This window comes from Rattus norvegicus, chromosome 9 (genome assembly GCF_036323735.1).
Source record: "Rattus norvegicus strain BN/NHsdMcwi chromosome 9, GRCr8, whole genome shotgun sequence".
Taxonomy (NCBI): domain Eukaryota; kingdom Metazoa; phylum Chordata; class Mammalia; order Rodentia; family Muridae; genus Rattus; species Rattus norvegicus.
The window spans coordinates 6,866,108-6,875,983 of NC_086027.1; the positions used below are offsets into that span (position 1 = coordinate 6,866,108).

A 9,876-nucleotide genomic window follows, 5' to 3' on the forward strand; every position below is an offset into this window, starting at 1 on the left:
TCTGCATCAACCTGAAGTCCCAGGTCAAGCCATCAGATCTTTATTGTACAAAAAGCCGTACTCCAATCAGACCCAATCAGCCTCAAGACAGTACCCATTCATCATGGTTGCCTTCAGGCAATGAGAGCTGCCCGACCTTCATCTTTTGGGCTGGTGAGGTAGGACAAACATAGAAAACCCAGTGATGTGCCATAGAAATGACAGTACCAAAATCCTACCTGACTTAGTTCTCTGCTGGTACAGAATTAACAACTGAAAACATAGGAACCAGTCTGGAGGAATGGCTCTGCAGTTAAGAGTAAGAGTAGGCAGTTAAGACCTCTGATCTTCCAGAGGTCTTGAGTTCAATTCCGAGCAACCACATGGTGGCTTACAACTAACTGTAGTGGAATCCGATGCCCTCTTCTGGTGTGTCTGAAGACAGCTACATTAAATAAATTTTTAAAAAAGAAGGAAAATGCAGGCACATACTTGATACAGTGTAAGGAAGGCCACCCTGACATCAAAGAAAGCCTCCTGAGAGGAGGAAGGACCTTAAGTTCCCAGGATTTCTCTGCATTTCCGATAGCAAACCAGTCTTTTGGTTTGTTTGTCTTTATTTGTGCTTTTTGAGACCCTGGTTGTCTTTGAACTCACTATGTAGAACAGGCTGGCCTCAGACTCATAGGGATCTCCCTGCTTCTGCCTCCTGAGTGCTGGGGTTAGAGGTGTACCCTTCTCCTTCTGGCCAGTCCTTTTTAAGGTAATCAGATCTGCTCTTTGGCAATCCATGTATGTAATGGATTCTGATGGCCCTCACCTCTGTGCGCTTTAAGGGCACATCCCTTCCACACTAATCTCTTTTCCATATTCTTGTTGTGTCCCTCTGTACCCTACCAGGGATGTCAGTGTGGCCATGGAATTGAAACTCTCGACTGCATTCTATGGCTTAACCAGTGAGTACACAACCAAAGACAATGTCTCTTCACCCGAAGAGTCTCATCCTACCAGTAGCTTATCAATAAGGGAAAGCCCAACCCGACCTGTGGAGGCCCAGCCATGATTTTGCTCTGTGTATTTCAGGTACTAGGATGAGGGAAGAGTATGTAGGTGCAGTGTCTGTCCATTCGTGGGGTGCAGAAGAACCGTATCCAGTCTTCCCTGAGCCCTGGCGAGGTGCCTGTCTCTTCACTCCGGCTCTTACTGGCAGCCTGCCAGAACTGGGGTGGAGGCTCCCTTCAGTTCAGCTTTGTACCCCTGAACTGTTAAGTGTAGAATACATGCATTCTGTGACTCTCGGGTCTTGCTTTGCTGCATACAAGAATTATGTTAGCGCAACAGGAAGTTGGAGGGCTATATCCTGGACTTCGGGACCACGATGCTTTCACTTTCCCCTTCCAGTAGGGCCAAATCTACATCCTCACATGCTAGGCACGCATCCTGCCACTGAGGTACATCACTAGGCTGCAACTGTGTATGAGCTTAAGCTAAGAGGATGGCTGCTGGGTGTTAGCATTTTGTCTAAGCTCCACCCCACCGTTACCTGGCAACAGCCAGGTGTGCCTGACCCACTCTAAGAGGGGCTGTTTACCCCCTCCTCTCTCTCTTGCTCTCTAGCTCTTGCTCTTGCCTTCTTGCTCCTGCTCTGTTCCCTATTTCCTTTCTCCCTCTCTCTCTCCACGTGCTTTCTACTTCTCTACTTTGTCCCTCTCTACCTTTTTCTGCCTCTACTACCCTCTTGACTCCCCTCCCCATAACCTGAATGAACTCTATTCTATACTATACTGTAGGGCTGCCTTAGCATGGTCCCACTGAGGCACCTCCTTCCCCCCATACCTGACTACACCTCGTAGAACAAACCCCTCCCCTCCTTCATCTTTTTATAAACACATCACTGGGCAAGCGAAGGTACAGCCCATGGCTTGTTGAACAAAGATAGCAGCACATGAATGAGATGATTAGGATTGGGGGGTGGCGAGAATTTTTTTTTTTAAAGATTTATTTATTATATATAGAGGGTTCCATATGCAGGGCAGAAGAGGGCACCAGATCCCATTACAGATGGTTGTGAGCCACCATGTGGTTGCTGGGAATTGAACTCATGACCTCTGGAAGAGCAGAGACAGTGCTCTTAACCTCTGAGCCGAGAATTTTTTTCTTAAAATAATGCCTAGGTTGGTGTATAGTAGAGAAGAGTAAAGGTTTAAAAACTGGGAGTGTCATGGCTTTTCTTCCCTGTCCCACTGAAACGTGTTGATTTGGAACATAGTGGGAGGGGCATGTAGGTACTGTTTGAGTATCAGTAAGTACTGTTTGAGTATCAGTAAGTACTGTATGAGTATCAGTAAGTACTGTTTGAGTATCAGTAAGTACTGTTTGAGTATCAGTAAGTACTGTTTGAGTATCAGTAAGTACTGTATGAGTATCAGTAAGTACTGTTTTGAGTATCAGTAAGTACTGTTTGAGTATCAGTAAGTACTGTATGAGTATCAGTAAGTACTGTATGAGTATCAGTAAGTACTATTTTGAGTATCAGTAAGTACTGTATGAGTATCAGTAAGTACTATTTTGAGTATCAGTAAGTACTGTATGAGTATCAGTAAGTACTGTATGAGTATCAGTAAGTACTGTATGAGTATCAGTAAGTACTGTATGAGTATCAGTAAGTACTGTTTTGAGTATCAGTAAGTACTGTTTGAGTATCAGTAAGTACTGTATGAGTATCAGTAAGTACTGTTTGAGTATCAGTAAGTACTGTATGAGTATCAGTAAGTACTGTTTGAGTATCAGTAAGTACTGTATGAGTATCAGTAAGTACTGTATGAATATCAGAAGGCCAGAGGTGCTGGGTGCCTGGAGCTGGAGGCATAGCTGGAGCTATAAAGGCAGTTGTGAGTATTGATGTGGGTGATGGGAATTGAACTTGGTGCCACTCTGCACGAGCAATATATGCCCGTAAGTATTGAGCCATCTCTGCAGCCACAGAAAAACTGAATTTCTATTATTAAATTACCCAATTTGCATCTCATGAAAGAAGTTAAGAGCTCTTGTTTTCACTCTGTAGTCTAGACTACCTTTGAGTTCACAGTTTTTCTTTATCTCAGCTTTTCTAGTGCTGGGATTACAAATGTGGATCACCAAGTCTGACTCTAAACATAGTTTTAATTTTTAAAAAGAGGTTAGGTCCAGAGTTGCAGGGTAGGGATCAACTAAATTAAAATATATATCAAAACCTTATATGGAAACCTGTTACTTTGTAAGCCAATTCAAAAAATAAAAGTAAAGTGGCAAACACACACGCGAGCGCGCGCGCGCGCGCGCACACACACACACACACACACACACACACACACACACACACACACGCATGCGAGCATGCCAATAGTGATTGTTTTCTTATTGAGATTACTGAACTCTCCTTGACTGTTTAATCTAAATCCAGAGGCTGATTTAGAGAATCCTGTGGATGTTATTGAGAGGCTTGAGTCGAACATCCAGCATTCGCAGTATAAAGTGTTTCTAAGGAAACCTGCACATGAATGAGGCGGAGGCCTGGGTACCAGGGAGCGAGACTCCCGCCACGCAGTGGATAGGTTCCAGATGGATGTGCAGGTTGCGTGCCTGCCTAGACAGAAGGGGTGTGACTCTGATGATGCCACATCCCAGAGGCCACCTTTTAGTCATTTAAAGCTCCTTTCCTTCCTATTAAGGCCATTTCACACCTAATGTTTCTAATTTGCCACTAAGGAGCATTTTGCCTTTAGACTATAGTAATCGGTTTCTGTCAAGTGATAAAGAGTGACCCTGAGCCCCACAGCAGCTGTAGAGCTAATGGATACATTTTAATCACTTCATATAGTGACAGCTTTTTTTTTTTCCATAGCAAAATTGTTTTGCTCTTTGTAGATATTTGGTAATTATAGTGTGTAGCTCCCTCAGTTCCCAGCTCTGGCGTGCTTGTGCATTGAGCTGAGAAATCAAGGCTGCTTTCTTTCTTCTCTGTTACTAATGGCAGGTTAAGACTACCACCCACCTCTCCTTTGGAATCCTCTTTCATAGAATATGTCAACATTCGAGGCTGTTGGGGGTGTGTGCCTACCGTTTTGACGTGGAACCGTACATGTGAAAGTCTGAAGTGCTCTTCGAGGCTCTGGCTATCTGTATCAGACTGAGAGCTAGGATTTGTTTCTCTGAAACACCGTGAGGGCTCTCTGCTTCTCTCCTGAATTTCACACCATTCTTATTGTTCTATGCTGCTCTTTCTTTCCCTGATTTATTATTTATTTCTTTATTATTCCTTTATTTACTTGGTTTTTTTAAAAATTTATTCTTCTTTCATACATTACATCCTGACCACAGTTTTCCCTCCCTCCACTCTTCCCACTTTCCCTTTCCCCCATATTATTTATTTATTTATTTTTTTTCTTTTTTCTTTTTTTTGGAGCTGGGGACCGAACTCAGGGCCTTGCGCTTGCTAGGCAAGCGCTCTACCACTGAGCTAAATCCCCAACCCCTTATTTATTTCTTGAGACAGTCTCAACATGCAGCCGTGATATCTTGCTGGTCTGAAGCTTGCAATGAAGACTAGGCTGCCTTGAAACTCACAGAAATTCACCTGCCTCTGCCTCCTGAGAGCTTGTGATCAAAGGCTTGTACCCAGATATTATTATTATTTTTTGTGGTACTGATATTAGGATTGAATTTAGGGCATTTTTTGATCTTGTTGTTGTTGTTTTCTAGACAGGGTCTCTCTATATATAACAGCCCTGGCTGTCCTGGAACTCACTTGTTAGACCAGGCTGGTTTCAAACTCACAGAAATCTGCCTCCCAAGTGCTGGGATTAAAGGCTTGTGTATGGTTTTTTCTTTTTCTTTCTTCTTTCTTTCTTTCTTTCTTTCTTTCTTTCTTTCTTTCTTTCTTTCTTTCTTTCTTTCTTTCAAGAATCCCTTGCTGAATTTTCCAGGCTGGTCTTGAAATGGTGATCTTTCTGCCTCAGCCTCCTAATTAACTGGGATTCCAGTAGGTCTGGTTGCTTGTACTGGTTTTAACTTGTGCCTTTCCCCTACTCTATGAATTGTTACAAGATTCCTTCCTCGTTTTTGTTTTTCCCTTTTTCTACCCTCATTGGTTAATTTCTCACCCACCTTCTTTTCTCTCTTTCCCTCCTTTTCTATATTTGTATTTCTTCTTTCTGAATTGAAGTGGGGAAAAAGTGATCTGTGGTGACATTGGGGTGTTTATTGCTGTTGGGACGCAGTTGATTTAGTGTGTTGTGAAGTGAGCACAGTAACTCACCACTGGTCTCAATTCAGACCCTGCCGTTCAGTAGTCATGGGAACATGGAATGCTTATTCAATTTCTCTGCACTTTATGTGTTTCCATGGTGCAGTGGATTCTGTTCCACGGTGGCTTTATGAGGCTCAACTAAGGGCATCAATCCCTTACTACACTGTCAAGTAGTAAGAGTTGTGTAATAAGGAGATTCATAATCACAGAGGTGGTGAGGTGATTCAGAGTGAAGTTTCAGAAGCTCCAGGAGCAGGGCAGGCATGGGGCAGGTGCCTTATCAGTACGTAACGACATTGGTGGTGATGACGACAGTGACCTCTACATAGGCAGCTGGAATCTGCTGTGCGCCTCACCAAGGATACATGATCTGATTAATACTCTGTAGCCAGTGTCCTACCAAGCTATGCTGGGGTAAAAGGAGATGTTTGTAGAAACACAATCTGTATTTGAATACAAAGGGTGTCCATCTGAATCCATCAATTGCATCATAATGCTAATGTATTTTGTAGTTGAAGTAGGAACCCTGTTGCTTGTTGATGGTTGCTATAGGTGACTGATGCTCTGATAATTAATTAAATTAATGGTTTATTTTTTATTTATTTAAAAAGTTTTTGTTTTATCTGCGTGGGTGTTTTGTCTAAGTGTGTATCTGTGTACCCTGTGCATGCTTGGTGTCCGTAGAAGTCTGGGCTTGTGAACCACCATGTGGAATTGAATCTAGTTCCTGTGGAAATTCTGCCAATGTTATTGACTACTCAACCACTTTTTCCTGACCCTATTTTTAATTAAAAATATTGTTAAGTCTTTGACAATTTCATGTATTTTTTTTTATCATTTTCATCTTTAACTCCTCCCAGATCCAGCCCCAGATCTACCCTTTGTGTCCTCTTTTATTTTTACATGAGCCATCAAGTCCAAATTGTACTGCCCCTAAGCTTCTCATTGTGGGGATATCCACCAGAGCATGGTTGACCTACCAGGATCCAGACTCTTAAAAATGGCTCTTCTCTGCCCAGAGGTTGAAGTGGGGGTTTTGAGCCTCCCCCACTCCAACCTGGATTGTTGACCTGCTTGATCTTGCACAGGTCTTGTACAGGCATCCACAGATGCTGTGAGTTACTGAGGGCAATAGTTCTTCACGTCCAGAGGACACTGTATTGCAGTCCTTGCTGACATCTGACTCTTATAGGCTTTTTGTTCCCGCTTCCAAGATGGTCTCTGAGCCTTGAGGAATATTTATAATTTTTAAAAGCTCAGTCTTGTTATTTTTTTCCGTGCCTAGGTTTCTGTCCATGTTGGAAGAAGAAGTGTATAGTCAAAACTCGCCTATCTGGGATCAGGATTTTCTCTCAGCTTCTTCCAGAACCAGCCCACTAGGAATCCAAACAGGTACATTCCTTTTATAGAAATCCGAAAGCAACCAGGAAGCTCAAGCCAGGGTGTTAGTTGTAGTTTCGCATTTATTTGCGTTTCTCGGAAGGAAGTAGATGACTAGAGCCTGTAAGGCTGGTGTTAATGAAGAGCAAGTAAGCACGAACTCAAATTCTGCAGCTGTCTGTGTTGATGAGCAGTGCAAGCCACATTAAACATAGTCCAATTAATGGAGGATCAAATTTCAGGCACCTCAGCTCTGTCTAGAGACATTGACCTTTTGAAGATGCTTCTGTTAGTATTTATTTTCTTTTTTGTTGCTATAATAAAATACTCTGATAAAAAGCAATCTAGGTGATCAAGGGTTTTGGGGGTGTGTGTTTTGCCTTGTATTTCTAGAGGGATAGTCTATCATGACTGGGAAATCATGACAGCTGGCAGAGGAAGGCATGGCGGCAGGTACAGGAAGCTGTCTATCCCATTTCATCCTTAGACAGGAAATTGAGAGAAAGAAAACAGGGCTTAGGGCACAGAACCTCAAAGCCATCCTCAGTGAGTGTCCTGCCTCCAGCAAGAACCACCCAAAACCCAACAACCACCCAAAACAGCACGAGCAGCAGGAACCGAGTGTTTAACTCTATGAGCCTATGGGGGACATTTTATATATTCAGACCACAGTAACCGTTGTGCAGGAATCAAGCCTCAGTCTGGCTTCTCCAGCTGTGATGCCTATTGTATGAAAGATGATGGGATGGTGGGTACAAGTCGGCGATCCTGCTTTCAGAATGTAAAGTACTTCTCAGTGGAGCCGGGCTGTTTTTGCTGTTATCTCTGCTATAATCTCAAAAGCAGTGCCACGTCCATCTTTAGAATGTACTAGGAGTTTTGACGCACATGCACTGTTTGGGGAGACATTGTTGCTTAGTTCTTTGATGAAAGATCTCTGGAAAATCTCTTTCTCTGCTTGAAAACTCCTTTTGCCTGATTAAACCCCTCCCTTTTTGCTTAGCTTCTGGCGAGGTTACTGCCGTGGCACAGGATGGATAAGGCATCTGTGGCTAAGATTGTACCCTTAAGTTAGACCATCCGTTCTGGCGTTACACGAAGCCCGTCAGAAGTGAGCTGTCGTCTCCCACTCTGCTGTGGTTACAATGCGTTCTCTGCTGGGAAAGTAGAGTGAAATCTCCTAAATTGCCATGTCTGCACACCTATGCCATAGTGATAAAGGGCTGTCATAATAACTCTGAAGTTCTGTCAGCTATTCCAGTGTCTTCTGGATCCCCAGAGCTTCTTCTGTTCACATTGCTTCTGTACACTTGGAGATTCAGAGCCCTGACGCTAGGAGCCTCTATGCCAGCTTTCCTTTTTACCATATTCTGAGCCTTCTTTTAGAGGTGCAGAGGGCAGAATCTCTCTGTTGCCCAGACTGGCCTTAAAGTCTTGGGCTGAACGAAGCAACTTTCTGTCAGCTGGCTGGAACTGCAGGTGCCGGGCTTCATTTTTCCTGTGATTCAGTTGCCTACAGTTAGAAGCATCAGGGGTTGGTGGCTCATTGTCACCTGACTTGCTTATTCAATCCCCTGACTTGGCTGCTGGGAACATCTGCAGATTGAGCCACTACTGACAGAGAAATGTCAGCGAATGACCTCTGTGGCTACCCATGTTGCAGTGTTCCCGAGAATGCTCACTATTTACCACCTCTCACCTCTTCAGCGACAAACCAGTGCCATGCCCAGCAAACGTAACATCCTATTGCGGAAAGCACCAACACAATTTATTTGGAAACAAGACTCAGATGACCAGAGCAGTTCTAAGCTTAACACAAAGCATTCCAGTCTTAGGAAACGACACACTTAACAATAAAGGAAAGTGTCTAATCACATCTCATTTTCGTGGGGAGCAGAGAAGGCAGGAAGGGAGTGAGTGGGGTGAGGTTGTAAACCTTCAAAGCCTGCCGTCAGTGATGTCCTTTCTTCAGCAAAGCTGCACCTCAGTGTTAAATAACCTCTCCAGACAATGCTTCCAGCCTTGGACCAACTAGAAAAGAGCCCACGGAGAACATTTCTCATTTAAAGTACTATACCTATTATATTTTGTATTTTCTCAGAAATCAATTCACAATTACAAATATTCCCACTTATCAGCTCCTCTCAGAACAAAGGACATTCTCTTTCATGAGAATGGTGCTCCTGTTAAAGCCAGTTGTTGCATCCGCATGCAGTGTTACCTAGTGGATAGGCTGCTGATCATTCTTTGCCTCTTTTCTTAGTAAAACAGCGTATTAATAGTCTCTGGATTGTTAAACAGCTCTAGACGCTGTGGCTAATGCTAGTCTACTACAATTAGTATGGGGCCTACTTACCTGTTAATGTTGAGTCCTCTGACTTTCTTCACTTCAGGGAAAATTCATCACAGGAACAACTTTTAGGCTTTGTCCATACCCCACCATCAGCGATTCTGCTCATGAAGTTCAGCCTCCACATGCAGTCTTCCGTTACCTAGTTTCATCACGATGGCTACCAAATGGTGACTTGTTTATTTATTGAATGATTGATTTGATTTTTAGAAGAGCAAACATCCATCCTCATTTACTTCGTGGCATATGTCTTCGTGGAAAGATCTTTACCGCCTTGTTTGCTTACTGTTTTATCAGTATGAGCTTGGCTACACCATTACTCTGTTTAGTGAGTTACAATCCGTGACTGTGTAGCGTCTTAGTGCTCTGCAGTTTTATCTTAGCCAGACTTTTATGCTGTTAGGCAGTCATAGGATGGTCTCACACGTACTTGAGTCTTGTTGCCAAAGAAGGGAGTCACCTAACATTTTCTTTTTTTCTCTTGGAACAGTGATCAGTCCTCCTGTTACTGGGACAGCATTATTCAGTTCAAATTCCACTTCCCATGAGCAGATCAATGGAGGGAGAACAAGTCCTGGATGCAGAAGCTCTTCTGGGCTTGAAGCAAACCCAGGTAAGCTACCAAGGGAGTAAGAGAGCACGGCAGCTCACACTGGGAGTCAGTCATAGCTCAGTCTGTGGCAGAGGCCCTCAGCTACATTTAAACCCACTGTCAGTTGTGTTTCCCCACAACATTAGTGGGTGGATGTCCCTTTGCATTAGACTTTGGGGCGTATTGCTGTGGAACTGTAACTATAAAAACTTGCTATTATGGCACCCGTTGTGGTATGTCCTTTGGCAATTGTCAGAGGCCTGCTAGTCTCACTCAGTTTTGCCTGGG

General features: G+C 43.5%; 1 protein-coding gene across 9 annotated transcripts in view; it reads left to right on the forward strand.

The window, feature by feature from the left end:
* The window catches only part of Kat2b (lysine acetyltransferase 2B), a 104,516-nt gene that overhangs the window by 67,007 nt on the left and 27,633 nt on the right, over positions 1 to 9,876 (forward strand). For 8 of the 9 annotated variants that reach the window (XM_039084397.2, XM_063266836.1, XM_063266833.1 and 5 more), the window contains exons 7-8: positions 6,552 to 6,658; positions 9,487 to 9,609. In XM_039084397.2, the coding sequence (XP_038940325.1) occupies positions 6,552 to 6,658; positions 9,487 to 9,609 (230 nt within the window). Of the gene's footprint in view, positions 1 to 5,021; positions 5,681 to 6,551; positions 6,659 to 9,486; positions 9,610 to 9,876 lie in introns of those variants that run through there. The other variant, XM_039084400.2, reaches the window with a different exon arrangement.